Source organism: Pseudorasbora parva, chromosome 10 (assembly GCF_024679245.1).
Source record: "Pseudorasbora parva isolate DD20220531a chromosome 10, ASM2467924v1, whole genome shotgun sequence".
Lineage (NCBI taxonomy): Eukaryota > Metazoa > Chordata > Actinopteri > Cypriniformes > Gobionidae > Pseudorasbora > Pseudorasbora parva.
In genome coordinates this window covers 21382997-21398864 of record NC_090181.1, presented here as the reverse complement: position 1 = coordinate 21398864, position 15868 = coordinate 21382997, and the positions used below count along the sequence as shown (strand labels likewise).

At 37.1% G+C, this 15868-nt stretch overlaps 1 protein-coding gene across 4 annotated transcripts in view; it reads left to right on the top strand.

The window, feature by feature from the left end:
* arhgef10 (Rho guanine nucleotide exchange factor (GEF) 10) overlaps positions 1–15868 on the top strand; it is a 65268-nt gene that overhangs the window by 26243 nt on the left and 23157 nt on the right. For 3 of the 4 annotated variants that reach the window (XM_067455477.1, XM_067455474.1, XM_067455475.1), the window contains 14 exons: positions 754–790; positions 1069–1157; positions 1434–1490; positions 2887–3074; positions 4005–4121; positions 4846–4957; positions 5068–5177; positions 8243–8320; positions 8466–8645; positions 9010–9126; positions 11936–12028; positions 12258–12428; positions 14337–14482; positions 14627–14817. In XM_067455477.1, coding sequence (XP_067311578.1) covers positions 754–790; positions 1069–1157; positions 1434–1490; positions 2887–3074; positions 4005–4121; positions 4846–4957; positions 5068–5177; positions 8243–8320; positions 8466–8645; positions 9010–9126; positions 11936–12028; positions 12258–12428; positions 14337–14482; positions 14627–14817 — 1686 coding nt within the window. The remainder of the gene's footprint in view (positions 1–753; positions 791–1068; positions 1158–1433; positions 1491–2886; positions 3075–4004; positions 4122–4845; positions 4958–5067; positions 5178–8242; positions 8321–8465; positions 8646–9009; positions 9127–11935; positions 12029–12257; positions 12429–14336; positions 14483–14626; positions 14818–15868) is intronic. The other variant, XM_067455476.1, reaches the window with a different exon arrangement.

The window sequence follows — 15868 nt, the reverse complement described above, 5'->3', positions numbered from 1 at the left end:
GTTAAAGCAAAGTGAGCAGTTTAGTGTATCAAAAGTATTATGCAGTGAAGTTATCAAAATCAAATCCTGTATTTTAGGGCTCTTCAAAGAAGCCACCGTTTGCTCATACTTACATTTTATGCCCATTATATTTATTTATATCTATAGTGTATTATATGTAATATACTTAATACCGTATATATTAATATTGAAATAAATCATATGCATTGCCACTTTTATATTATAAATTATAAAATAGATTATAGATTCATATGTGCAGATAATTAAATAATAAAATAAATAAAAACATAATAAAAATATATAAAATATTTAGTAAAATGTGTTTAAAAAATACTGCTACAATTATTATTACTACTACTACGAAAACAGTTTTTTTTAGTAGTAGTAGTAGATATTAAATTGCCATCACCATCATTTTTAAAGTTTAAAAATCAATTTTTTTATAATTCATATGTAGTCACAATTTATAAACATAATTCATAAGCTTTATCCTTTAGTTACAAGGTTGCTGCTGTTGTGAGAATTGCACATTCGGGCTAGTGTGTCCAGACTGCTTGTGTAGGTAGAGAGATAAGGTGGGGACAAACAAAATGATTGGCTTGAATAACACACTCAGTAACGCATTACTGTCCCCTTGTGGTGTAAGGGTGTTCTAGCTGTAAACCTGTTCTGAATGGAGTGGTTTTGAAACAGATTTGAATGTTTTTATGTGCTTCTCTGTTAATGAATGAAATGTTTTGATGTGTCCTGCAGTGACTGTGGTGGTAACAGGAAATGCTCCAGTGGACAGGTGAGAGGCCTCACAGATGTGTTGTACTGTTTTACTAAGACTGACCTATATTAATGCCCTTAATGCTGTATGAAGCATCTTGTAAATTCAGTACTTTTAGATTTCTTTTTCTGTATTTGTGTGTTGTTGTTTTTTTTTTTTTTTTGTATGATCATGTGCAAAATAGTTTTACATGACTTCCATGTGCTCATAATAATATTTGTACACTGCAATGCAAAAAAAAAAAAGGATATTAGTATAGATTGTGCAGCTATACTAATTACAAGTGCTTCGTCCAGTGTTTTTAGTGAAGAGTGTCCAGTCATCAGAGAGGAAGATGCTCTTACTAAATGGGTATCAGACCCAGCAAACACAGCCTGGATGGAGAGTAAGTACTGAACATTTTGCTACGCAGATATCATGCTTGGATTTGGATTGTGAATGTATACATGAAGGCTTTTTTTTTTTTTTGCCTTGTTCCTTTGCGTTTCCTGTTACTGAAGAGAATCTGAGACATTTCCTTCTTTTTCACTGAAGAGCTGCTCAGTCTCTTTCAGAGGATTCATTAATTCATATATTAGTGCCCAGTGCGCTGCTTTAGCTTTGTTGCACATATGAAATTGTGAGCCATGTGTGTTTGCTTGCATGTTTCTGTTTGTTTTAGGTCCAGATGAAGTGATTTATGATGATGTGCCAAGAGAAAACTCTGGATCCACTACAGGTGTAGTATATGGTCTTTTTCTTTATCTTAAAGGGTTAGTTCACCCAAAAATTAAATTGATGTCATTAATGGCTCACCCTTATGTTGTTCCACACCCGTAAGACCTCCGTTCATCTTCAGAACAGAGTTTAAGATATTTAAGATATTTAAGATATTTTATATGTAGTCCGAGATCGTATCCAAGTGTATGCACACTTTACTGTCCATGTCCAGAAAGGGAATAAACACATCATCAAAGTAGTCCACATGTGACATCAGATTGTTATTTAGAATCTCTTGAAGCATCAAAAATACATTTTGGTCCAAAAATAACAAAAACTACGCCTTTATTCAGCATTGTCTTCTCTTCCTTGTCTGTGTTCAATCCTCACATAAGGATTCAAACGGTTATGAATCAGTATATTGATTCATGATTTGGATCGCATGCCAAAGTGCTGAAATCACGTGACATTGGCGATCCAAATCATTGATCGATTCACTGATTCATAACCGTTTGAATCTTTATTTGAGGATTGAACACAAACAAGGAAGAGAAGACAATGCTGAATAAAGTTTCAAAAAAACTCTCCAAAATGTATTTTTGATGCTTCAAGAGATTCTAATTAACTAACTGATGTCACATATGGACTACTTTGATGATGTTTTTATTCTCTTTCTGGACATGGACAGTATAGTGTGCATACACTTAGATACGCTAAATATAAAATATCTTAAACTGTGTTCTGAAGATGAACGGAGGTCTTACGGGTGTGGAACGACATTAGGGTGAGTCATTAATGACATCAATTTCATTTTTGGGTGAACTAACCCTTTAACTTACTGTGTGATGCATTTTTTTATGTTTATGAAGAATTTAAGATATTTATTAAACCTATCAGCTAACAGCCATAATGCAGTATGGGTACAGCCTAACAGGGGTCAGTGTAGAGTATATTAATGCATGTGTGTCTGTGTGCGTGTGTGTATACCATAAAGTACTGTAATATAATTGTAATATTATAATAACAGTTATATAATATAACTATTACTGTTAACAGTAATTATATTACTGTTATATAATAAGTTCACATTGTAATTCCACACCAAATGTGTATCTGTTTTGTCCCGCATATGCTTTTAATTGTTAATAATTGTTAAAATTGTTAATAATTATATAAAAAATCAGTTCAATTGATATCATTGTATTTGTAAACCCCCCCACCCCTGCAGCCTGGCTATAGAAATGTGAAAGAAATGAAAACTGAGAGTAAAATTTGCTCTCTCAGCAATAAGACAATGTCATGTGACTGACAGTTCTGCTGTTACGGCTGATGGCAGTCATGAGGGAATAAATTGGGACTGATTTTTGTGTATGTTTTTTTTTGTGTGTGTAAAATGTGAAAACTGTGCATGTCAGACCCAGATGAGATGATCTATGATGATGTTGAGTTCGGGGAGGAGGGTGGCAGCAGCTCGCTGGACAACGGCTGGAGCTCCAGTGAGTTTGAGAGCTATGAGGAAGCCAGTGACACAGAGAACGGACATGGAGAGAACGGCCTCCCAGATGCCTTTGTTAGGGGCCGTGCACCCAGCAAGAAAACGCACGTGTGTATTTACATTATTACTATCTCACTCTCATTCTTTCTCTCTTCTTTTTGTTCTCTGCTGTATAAAATGCAGCTGTTTTTTTTAGTGTGAACAGTGTAGTGTGTCTGTAGTCAGATCTGATGTCTGGGTAATTTGTTTTTGTTAAACATTTGCCCACAGTTATTTAAAAACAATGAGAAAAGGTTTAAATCTGCCCATAATGGTTTTGGTTTTGCTTGTTTGTGTAGGCTCTGATTTAATAGGTTACGGTTTAGTTGAGTGAGTACTCTGATTTTGTGTGTGTGTGTGTGTGTGTTTATTTCAGTCTGGCCAGGAAATTATTTTTGAACTGTCAGAACAAATTTAGAGTCAGATCATTTGAAACCTTTGTTGATAGAGGAATTTGTGGGAGTTTAGAGTGTGTATGTGTGTATAAGGTCTAAGAGACATTGGTTAGAAAGTGCCTAAAATGAAATGTGTTTGAGGAATATTCAAAGATTTTAATATTTATAATTATATGTATTATTTATGAATCGTATGTCGGGCATGCCATTGTTTGCAACCAACAATGATTTTGTCTTATGTCGCAATTTTTCCCTAATAATATTATTTAAAATACATACTAAATAAAAAAAAAAAAAATTAATTTTTTTTTTTTTTTTTTAAATTAATTTACAGTATTGTTTTTTAATAGTATTTTTAATGTTGGTCATCAACCATAACAGGAAAAGAAAAAAAATAAATAAATAATATAAATCATTTTATTTAAAATTATTATTATTTAAATATTGTGAAATTGTCAGCGCACCCATTTTTAATTTGTATGGTTAACAACAGCATGTCACATAGACATTAGGAATATTAACGGAGTGAGTTTCTAAATAAAATAAGGGAATGACGGAGTTATGGCGGCTGTGTGCAGTAACTCGTTCTCTGCCCCCTGTTCAGCTGTCTGAAGATCTGGTGCGTTTGAAAGGGCACTATGAGAGAAAGATGCGAGATCTCATGGCAAACACAGTGGGAACAGTAGAGCTACAGCAGCTCAAACACAAACACGAGCAGAAGGTAAAAGAACAAGCGCGTGTATGTCAGCCTGACGGACGGCTGTCTGTCTCTGGAGGTGTTCTTTCTTCTCTGTGCTAGTTGTGCTGGTGGTGGGCTTCTTCTGACCTCCGTCATCCCCACTAAACATCTGTTTGCATCTCCATAGATATAGCTGTCATCTGTTGTCATCTGTGGAGAGTTAATGTTGTACACATTTTTACCTCTCACTCATCCTCACTTCATGTGTGGCTTCGCATGTCATTCTGTGTTTGAAAACATTGTTGGTATATCTTTTTTCCCTCCTTCAGTGACTGCCACAGCAGGGCACATCATTTATTAAATATTTGAATAGTGGGACTGTGAATCAGAAAAATCTGTTGAGTTCAGCATGCACTTATTTGTAGTTGCAGTCGCTCTGTCTTCTGACTTCATGTTCCCTGTCCCTCATTTTACCCATGTGGTGTCTGTTAATATTTTCATTGTGTGTTTGTTCATAAACATAATTTAGTTAGGATGCATGTTTTCTTCTTCCTGGTGGTTTCATCTTGTTAACGCCTATCATATTGAGAAACATTTCAGGAGGGAATTCACTAAAGAGTAACGCCACTTTTATCTGGATTTCCTGCACAAAACTGGCATCTTATTCAATAAACATCTGTGATCCAGTTTGACTGGGAGTACAGTTTTCTGCACAGATTTTGTTGGCTCACTCCTAAATGATCCAATAATGTTGCCTGTGCTACAGATGCAGCGTCTTGTAAAAGCAGCTAAAGATGGAACTAAAGACGGTCTGCAGAAAACCAAAGCTGCGGTGAGAAAGGGACGATCTTTCATCCGCACCAGATCTCTCTGTCATGGTAAGAGCACAAACAGTACAACCTCCGACGTCATGAATCCACAAATGATTCTCAATTTAATATAGCTCTTCTGTTTTATTCTTCTGATGAATCCATCATTCTTTCCTCAGAGAAGAAACCCAGCTGCTTTGATGAAGAGTCTGAGCTGTTCATCGAGGTGGAGTGTTTTAATGTTGACCCGGTGCTGAGACCCGCACCTGATGGGCTTTCTCAACACCAGGTACTGTCTCTTACAGCCAGGCTTTTTTTCAGAGACTTTTAGGGTGCGTTCACACTTGTAGTTCGGTTCGTTTGGTTCGTTTGGTCCGGACCAAAAAACAAAAACAAACATAATAGTCCTGGTCCGCTCAGCGTTCACACGGGCATTTTTAACAGCGAACCTAAAGTTACCGAACCAAAGGCACAGGGAGACGCTCACAACCTGATTGGTCGGCTTATATGACGTAGGAGCTCGTTTACCGATCAAAACAATGCTGTGTGCTGGATTACACGCGCGGGCATTTTATGCGTGTACATGGTATTATTTTTTACCAGAGAACTCATGAAGAGCTCATGAAATGTTCAAAACATTCAAAACAACGCTGTGTGCTGGATTAAACGCGATCATTTTATGCGTGTAACACATTTGGCATTATTTCTTACCAGAGAACTCATGAAGAGCTCATGAAATGTTCAAAACAACGCTGTGTGCTGGATTAAACGCGATCATTTTATGCGTGTATATGTGGCAATATTTTTACCCGCTGAGAACTCATGAAGAGCTCATAAAATGTTCAAAACATTCAAAACAGCAGCAGGATTTCCTCCGTTGTGCAGAACAGAGACGGCCGCTGTCGTCTGCACCTGCTAATAATGGGCAACACAGGAACTTTGATGAGAAGAGCCAGGTATGCTTTTTGTGTGTTTTTTCTAGCATTTTCGAAACATGCTCGTCTGACCAAATATTGATTAGGAACTTCCTCGTTGCTCCACGTTTGCCCTCTAATGTTAAAGTTACTCATTTTGGATACACCGATCTTTCCGCGTCGTCAAATCAGCTGCATTATGCGTCGCATCTTGTGACATTACGTCCGGTTTTTGGTCCGTTTACATGTCTTTGGTCCGTGTTGCGTTCATATATCAATCGAACCGCACCAGAGTTCGTTTGGAAGCGGACCGAGACCCATCTTTTTAGCGGTCTCGGTCCGCTTGTTTGGTGCGCACCAGGGTTCGGATGGCAGCGTTCACATATGTTCAAATGAACCGTACTAACCGAGCAACCGCACCAGGGTTCATTTTAATCGAACCAAACATGACAAGTGTGAACGCACCCTTAACCAACTGGTGTCAAAGTGATTTTTCTTGTGCGTGTGTGTGGTAGTATATTACTAGAGGTTGCTAGGCAACGTGGGGGAGAGGACGCTGGCGTCGTCTGTTCGCCGCTTCTCCACCCACAAATGATCATGTTAATGTACTATTAGATTTAGATTTTATTTTATTTCCTTATGTTTGTGACTAGTCTAACAGTCAGAGCTACAATTGGGGCTGTTGCTGATTGCTGGCAGCCACTGAGAGGACGTTGTTCCTCGTTTCGCCGTTTTCCACCGCTTCTAATGTTTACGTTTGAATTGCTGCGGTTGGTTGGTTCTGGTTTGGAGGACATTTGATGTTTCTCGTCGCGACTGCTCACTGGTGGTCTCCCTTGGGCTTAAGCTGCATGGTGGCTGAAGTTTGCACCGGGCTAGCGTCATCTGGGCCATCGTCATCGGCGTCCGGCATGATGTTGGGATGTTCCGCTTCTCGGCTGCGCCGCTGTTCCGTCCTGCATTGCGGCCGTGGAGCGGCTTGGACTTCTGCGCCGACCCCGGTGTGTCCACAGAAGTGCCCGAAAAAATGTTCTGCCTCCTGCATGGTGCTGCGGCGATCCCCATCGTTTGAATCGTCATGAAGACCCATCATCTGGTCTTCAGCTGTCCTGCCTCGGCGATGTCATCGGGACACTGCCGCTGGGAGAAATCTGAAACATGGAGTGGACTACAGTGTGCTGCGGAGCTAACAGACTTCCACCATCAGCTGTTTTCTGTTTACCATCAGCTCTGTTTCTGTTCACCATCAGCTCTGTTTTCTGTTCTGTTTTCTGTGTTGGTTGATTGTTTGTAGTATTCTATATTTTTACTTGTTATTCATTTTTTGTTGTTATCCCCCCCCCTTTGTTGCACTTTGAGATTCTTCGGAATGAAAAGTGCATTATAAATAAAATCTATTATTATTATTATTATTATTATATATAGTATGTACACACAAAAGTTCAACGTCCGTAAGGTTTTGTATTTTATGAATACTTTCATTTAGCTAGGGTTGATCAAATGACAGAAATCTTTTATAATAATGTAAAAGTCTTTACTATTTCAAATAAATGCTGTTATTTCTTTTTATCAGATAATCTTGAAATATTAAGCAGTTTTCAACATTGATTATAATACAAGTAATGTTTCTTAAGCACCAAATCAGCATATTAGAATGAGTTCTATTTAAAAATAAGAGAAAGTCAGTATAAATTTTACATGTTTAAAAATATGTTTTTAAAAGAAGTCTCTTATGTTCACCAAGGCTGCTTTTATTTGATCAAAAATACAGTAAAAACTGTAATATTTTGAAATTATTCATGTGATGGAAAAGCTGTATTCATTTAATTACTTCAGTCTTCAGAAAACTTCAATTAAATTCAACAAAAATGTATTTTAGGTCCTCACAGACAATTTTTTCATGATATACATACAGTAAGTCTTTGCTTATTGTGACTGAGAATCAATTTTCTCACTGGATTTGATTCATACAAGATAAACAAAAGAGTTACATATAAAGACATTTCTCAAAATGTGCATACATAACTACAAAAGGTACACATTTCAGAAATTAATACAATAGTTTAAATATCACATGCCTAAAGGATTCAAATCGAGTTATTTATCAGTTATATAGTTGTTTATGGAGTTTACTACACATTTTTTATCCCTTGTCACAATTTTTCCAAAGGTTTACCCCTTTGACAGATATACATATTTTTTATATTAGTTCTTATTAGTCCTTTAAAAAAAGTCTTACATACTCAAACAGTAATGAATGAAGTAATCTTCCTTTCAAATTCTGCTTAAAGTTCAGGGTTTGCTTACAAAGTGTTTGTGCAATATTTCTCTTTTTTTAAATCCAGTTTTCATATTTTATCTAATGTGCTGATGTTCATACATTTCCTGAGTGTTACTCAAATGCCCCTGTGCCCTGTTGTTTTTGTGTGTGCATAAACAGGTTATGAGAAGATGCATTCTGGAAATGATTCTAGAGAGTGAGAAGAACTATCTGGAAGCTCTGAAGAGAATATTAGAGGTTTTTACTATTTTTGTCAGTTTTACTTGTGCTGCTTTACATTGCAATTAAATGCATTATAATTTAAAACCTTTATTATTTGACTGTCCGCACATATTCTTCATCCAATAATCTAAATTCTTTTTGCATGCTTTGCGCATAACAGCAATATGAGAAACCGCTGACAGAGATTGAGCCTCAGTTACTGAGTGACCGCAAACGCAAGGTGGTGTTTTATCGGATTCGGGAGATCTTGCAGTGCCACGCCCTGTTCCAGATGGCGCTGGCCAGTCGTGTGTCTGACTGGGACGAGCTGGAGATGATCGGAGACATGTTTGTTGCTTCGGTGAGAGATCCGATTTTATGATTTAACGATGATGGGTTGTGGGAGTGCTGGTGTGTGGACATACACAGCACTGACCATCTTGAAGATTTTAATACATTTATTTATAAGCGAAAATAACTATATGAATATCATGCCTCTAAGCCCCGTCTTATCTCCTAAACCTTTATTTTTTAATCACACACCACACCCTCCATCTAAATTTCTACATTAAAACTATTACAAACTTTCTCCACCCTTACCATCTGTTGTGAGGTTGTGTGTGTGTCTCAAATTAATCTTCAACAGTAAAAAACCTAGTTCCCAAGAGAAATGACCATCATGGTTTCCACTCTTATTTTTGTTTTGTCACCTGTCTCTTCTGCAGTTTTCTAAGTCCATGGTGTTGGATGCTTACAGTGAGTATGTGAATAACTTCAGCTTGGCGATGGGAGTGGTGCGGAAGGCGTGTTCATCTAAGCCCTGTTTCCTCGACTTCCTCAAGGTTAGACATGCCAAAAGTGTCCAGAACGTTCCTGTAATGCAGAAATTGTATATCAACCAGTTTTGCACTTTTCTGTTATGTAATTCACAAAAATAAGGTTTAAACCTTATTTAGAGGCTCTAATTCCTAAACTAAAAATAATATCCAATATCGGCCATTTTGGTGCTAAAATATGATTAAATATGATTTCATTGGTGAATTTGCACATCCAGATCAAATGCTCATCAAAAGTTGGTTCCTGTTGGAGTAGTTGTTATTTTTGCAATTAAGTCTAAGCAAGTGTAAATGTAATATTGTTCCCTTAAACAATAATCAATGTGATCAAAAAGTACAAATTCAGCAAGGATGCATTTAATTGATTAAAATTGGCAGTAAAGGCTTTTACATTGATACAAAAAATGCAGTATATATTTGAAATAAATGCTGTTCTTTTAAACTTTTTATTCATCAAAGAATCCTGAAAAAATGCTTTTCCCACAAAAATATTAAGCAGCACAAGTGTAGTGATAAGGAATGTTTCTTGAGCACCAAATTAGCATATTAGAATGATTTCTGAAGGATCATGTGACTGAAGACTACAGTAATGATGCTAATAAAAATCAGCTTTGCATCACAGGAATACATTGCATTTTAAAATATATTAAAATAGAATACCGTTATTAATATTATTTCACTTTTTTTAATTTATTTTTAATTTTTATTTTCCCATTATTTAACCAGGTGATGTCCCATTGAGATATTACTTTTTTTTTTTTTTGCAAGGGAGCCCTGGGGCAACTGCACACGTTACACAAAATCACAAAAACGGACTTGACACACAAAACAGATTTACAATACATGTTAAACAATTTAAAATAACATAAAAGGGGTTATTAAAAACATTTTTCAAATTTGGAACATTTAAGTAATTGTTTAAAATGTTCAAGTGAAATAAAAACAGAAAGCTTCAAAACTTTTTGGAGCAAATTCCAACACCAAGGAGCAGCATATCTAAAAGCAGTCTTACCAAATTCAGTTGTTATACAGTCTTGTTCAAAATAATAGCAGTACAATGTGACTAACCAGAATAATCAAGGTTTTTAGTATATTTTTTATTGCTACGTGGCAAACAAGTTACCAGTAGGTTCAGTAGATTCTCAGAAAACAAACAAGACCCAGCATTCATGATATGCACGCTCTTAAGGCTGTGCAATTGGGCAATTAGTTGAAAGGGGTGTGTTCAAAAAAATAGCAGTGTGGCATTCAATCACTGAGGTCATCAATTTTGTGAAGAAACAGGTGTGAATCAGGTGGCCCCTATTTAAGGATGAAGCCAACACTTGTTGAACATGCATTTGAAAGCTGAGGAAAATGGGTCGTTCAAGACATTGTTCAGAAGAACAGCGTACTTTGATTAAAAAGTTGATTAGAGAGGGGAAAACCTATAAAGAGGTGCAAAAAATGATAGGCTGTTCAGCTAAAATGATCTCCAATGCCTTAAAATGGAGAGCAAAACCAGAGAGACGTGGAAGAAAACGGAAGACAACCATCAAAATGGATAGAAGAATAACCAGAATGGCAAAGGCTCAGCCAATGATCACCTCCAGGATGATCAAAGACAGTCGGGAGTTACCTGTAAGTACTGTGACAGTTAGAAGACGTCTGTGTGAAGCTAATCTATTTTCAAGAATCCCCCGCAAAGTCCCTCTGTTAAAAAAAAAGGCATGTGCAGAAGAGGTTACAATTTGCCAAAGAACACATCAACTGGCCTAAAGAGAAATGGAGGAACATTTTGTGGACTGATGAGAGTAAAATTGCTCTTTTTGGGTCCAAGGGCCACAGGCAGTTTGTGAGACGACCCCCAAACTCTGAATTCAAGCCACAGTACACAGTGAAGACAGTGAAGCATGGAGGTGCAAGCATCATGATATGGGCATGTTTCTCCTACTATGGTGTTGGGCCTATTTATCGCATACCAGGGATCATGGATCAGTTTGCATATGTTAAAATACTTGAAGAGGTCATGTTGCCCTATGCTGAAGAGGACATGCCCTTGAAACGGTTGTTTCAACAAGACAATGACCCAAAACACACTAGTAAACGGGCAAAGTCTTGGTTCCAAACCAACAAAATTAATGTTATGGAGTGGCCAGCCCAATCTCCAGACCTTAATCCAATTGAGAACTTGTGGGGTGATATCAAAAATGCTGTTTCTGAAGCAAAACCAAGAAATGTGAATGAATTGTGGAATGTTGTTAAAGAATCATGGAGTGGAATAACAGCTGAGAGGTGCCACAAGTTGGTTGACTCCATGCCACACAGATGTCAAGCAGTTTTAAAAAACTGTGGTCATACAACTAAATATTAGTTTAGTGATTCACAGGATTGCTAAATCCCAGAAGAAAAAAAATGTTTGTACAAAATAGTTTTGAGTTTGTACAGTCAAAGGTAGACACTGCTATTTTTTTTCAACTAATTGCCCAATTGCACAGCCTTAAGAGCGTGCATATCATGAATGCTGGGTCTCATTTGTTTTCTGACAATCTACTGAACCTACTGGTAACTTGTTTGCCACGTAGCAATAAAAAATATACTAAAAACCTTGATTATTCTGGTTAGTCACATTGTACTGCTATTATTTTGAACAAGACTGTACATGGGATATTTAGAGCCAGAATTTTAACTGGAGTGGAGATTGTAAATGGAATGATTCCATATCAACAGATTGTTGAATAAAACTGTTTTTACTGTATTTTTGATCTAATTAATACAGCTTTGGTTAGCAGAAGAAGCTCCAAGATTCTTCATGCTGTTTGTGTTATGTCCACAGCACCGTCAGGAGACAAGTAAAGACCATCTAACCCTCTATGGACTGATGATGAAGCCTATTCAACGGTTCCCTCAGTTTATACTGCTGCTGCAAGTGCGTCTTACCTCACATACTCTTTCAGTTTTGTTAATATTAAGAAAATAAATGTGCTCCAGTATACTCCTTGCTAAAAAAATCTCCTGAAATCTCCTGAAGAGGGCGCCTCTTTCTTTCTTATCCACTTCATGTAAATAGTCACTTTCATGTAGTCCATAAACTCACATAAAAGGCAAAACCTTCACAGGCTACTATTACACCCATTATCTTCTGTGTCTCTTTGTAGGACATGTTAAAGAACACACCGGTGGGTCACCCCGACCGTCTTCCGCTTCAGATGGCTCTCACTGAACTGGAAACCCTTGCCGAAAAATTAAACGAGAGGAAAAGAGAGGCCGACCAGCGCTGTGAGATCAGACACATAGCTAAAGCTATGAATGAACATTACCTCAATAAGGTACGGCAGCCCCTCTGTTGCTTGATCGCAGTAGTGTACACCTCAAACCCATTGTATTAACGTGCATGTGTGTTGGTGCTTAGTCAAATATGTAATGTATTTGACATTTGGGAGTTTCACACAGTGCACCTAGAGTGTGTCTAGTGCGCCTGAGCCTTGCTGTCGCTGATATAAAGCAAGCACTGAGCCAATACTCTCCGAACGAAACCGGCATGAATGGTCCACTGTTTCTGCGCCTATTTTTAACTTTGCACTTTATGACAGCTGATTCTTTCTTGTGGATGGATAAGTGTTACTTTTATTCTTTAAATATACTTACAGTAAGTTTCCTTTCCATCTAACAAAAGGTATGAAACTCATTTTATATTGACAAAATGGCATTTAATGTAGGTTGATTTTTGTTAAGCTGTAGTATACACATAAGGAACGCATACATGACACTCTTCTAAAGCCAGGGGCGGTGTTTACGTATGGCAGTTGCCATACCCTGGTGCTCATACAAGCAGGGGAAGTAAACTGCTGCTATTTTGCTCTGTTGCAGCTTTGAAAATCAAATTTAAACAGCCTGACGCCGTGTCCTAGCCTATGGTCCTAACCAGACGCGATGCAACAAGATTTTCAACGGCAAACCAGACTCGACCCGAGATCAATCAATCAAAAATCACAGCCAATCAGAAGAGCTTGGGGGCGGGCTCTCTGCAAGCTCACTGACTGCATTCACAACGAAATTGAAAAGTACTACAATATCGGATTCCTAAAGAGTAAACCACTTTAGCTTGATTAAAAATACATACTGAGTAATTGAACCATAGAATACACTTGTTCGTTCACCTTGACAGTTTGAACACAGTTGTTTCCTTAACAACTTTCCTATTTATTATCAAGATCTGAGGGGAATTGTCCATTGTTACTTTCAGTATGGCTGTCTATAAAGGTCACGGAAAATGTTCTCTATAGATAGATCAGTGATTCAAACTCACTTTAAAATCTTTTTACATTAAATAAAGCACATAATCTGCACTTGTCATATTTTGTATGTTATTCCAGCAACAACACCTCATTAAAAAAAAAGCAGTAGCCTAAAATAAATATATTTTTTCTCACGTGTTGCGTTTGGTTAGGACACAGTGAAGGCTTATAAGGCTTATCAGAAGACTGTTTCAGTATTTGCATTGATTTTATACTTAAGGTTTTTTTGTGGATTTTTGTCCACATTTTGTTTAGATATAATGTAATTATTTGGTAATGTCGTTGCTGTATGGCCACAACCAAGAGGAACGCCACCACTGCCTAAAGCCAAAGTCTTTAATCAACTATTTGCAGCTTTAATAACCAAAACTGGAGTAAAACTAAAATATATTTGATATACCAGAGTGTTTTAGCAAAGTTTTTAAAGAAATTAATACTTTTATTCAGAGTGCATTAAATGGATCAGAATTGTCATTAAAGCATTTATAATGTTACAAAAGGTAGGTTTAATTTTCAAACAAATTTAAGAATTCTTAAAATATTATCAGGGTTTCCACAAAAATATAAAATTGATTTCTGATCATTCTAATATTTTACTTAAGCTAAGCATTTAAGACTTCATAAATAATTGAAAGTAGAAAAAAGCTTCTTAAAAATTGCAAACAGATTAAAGCACTTGCAGTATGTGGTCTGTTTTGACTAATAATATTATGAATATTTCATAATTAGATAATACGTAGCTTTTTTTAAGCATATTTTACTTTCCATTTTGCCCTCAAATCATCCCGCAGACCAAAGTGGACAAAAATGTGTGTGCTCAGGGTCAACTGATGAGTAACTGTGACAAAGTAGGACTGTTAAATATTTAATCCCCAGATGAACCCTTTTATTGCTGTTTCTGCTTCCCTCTCCATTCATCTCTCTCTTTTTCTCTCTTAGCTGCTAAGCAGCGGCAGTCGTTATCTGATTCGTTCTGATGACATGGTGGAAACCGTTTATAATGATCGTGGGGAGATCATTAAGACTAAAGAACGGCGAGTCTTTCTTCTGAATGATGTGCTCATGTGTGCCACCCCCAACCAGCGGTATGACCATTACACATCTAAACTGTTTAGAACAGCATCACTCAGAAAAAAAATTGAATCCTTGATATCTAGAGTTAAACCTTATTCCTCCACACAAATTCACACTGTTCCTCCGTCTGAGTAAACTAGTGTTTCTCTCCCCAGCCCCTCTCAGGATGGTGTGAGTGTGGGAGCTGCAGGTGAAGGTGTTCCCTCAGGCCAGCGCTTCCTGCTCAAGTGGAGTGTGCCTTTGAGTTTGGTGGAGGTCGTGGAGTTCGGCTCCAGCGAAGAGATGGGTGACTCCCGATTTCCTCCTTTGCACTCAGGAGATAAAGTCGTCATCAATGCTAAACCTAGTAAGTTCCTTTTATACACACTAAAATATGTATGCAAAAAGATATACTCAGTGACATATTTCCGTAGTTAACAAAAAAATCTGGCTGGATCTTGGTGCCAAGAGTCATTTTCAGGTATTACTGGAGGTCAAGGTCAAATGGTGGTTCAGGTTCTGGGTTGAAAACTACATTTTTATATTTTATACTGGTCTGGCCATAAACTACAGAGTTCACGTTTCATCTACTACGGAGTTCACCACCACTGTATCCTTAAATGAGACTTTTCCAAATTAAATATCACTGTCGCTGTTGCGTGCTGGAAGTTGTTTTGGATATAAATGTCTGCTCGGTTAAAAAATAATCAAACAACTTTGATTAATCAAATCAAACCACCATTAAGCAACAATACACTCATGTTATTTTTAAATGTGCATGAGCACAGATGTGACGTTTAAACCATATTTTAAATACATTAAAAAATACATGGTCAGATTTCTGACACATCCAGATAAAGATGTTTTCCATGGAAAATATGACTCTGAAAATATTGGCGTTAGACACTGTTTACTGTGCTTTCCAGTGTCTCAGTGACACAACTGACACAATTGTGATTGAAGGCTTTTAATGTGAGATCTTAAAAATGAATTATTAATGGAAACGTCAGGCGAACTGGAAAGACCCAGATAACTAGAGAGAGAGACAGATGAGGGTAGGAAGAGGTAAAGGTAAGAACTCAAAAGCTTTCTGCTTAAAGAAGGGAAGTTATACACAACATTTCTCCTCATTATAACAACCAAACAAGATGCTTTGAAATGTTTGCGGAGCACTATCAATGTGCTAGTCAGCTAAGAGTCCTCTTTTTAAGTGGATTGCCTGTTTCCTCATGGATTTCAGTCAGAGAGTTTAAAAAAAAGGCTGGTTTCTCACCTCCTGCTGTTCCAGTGCACCTGTAAATATGGGTTTTATTGTAATTCATGATGAATATTCATAATGTTGTCCTGACTTACATAGACTATTTTTGGGTATTCTGCAGTTCTAACATGTCAAACTCCAATGCAGAAAACAGAATAGT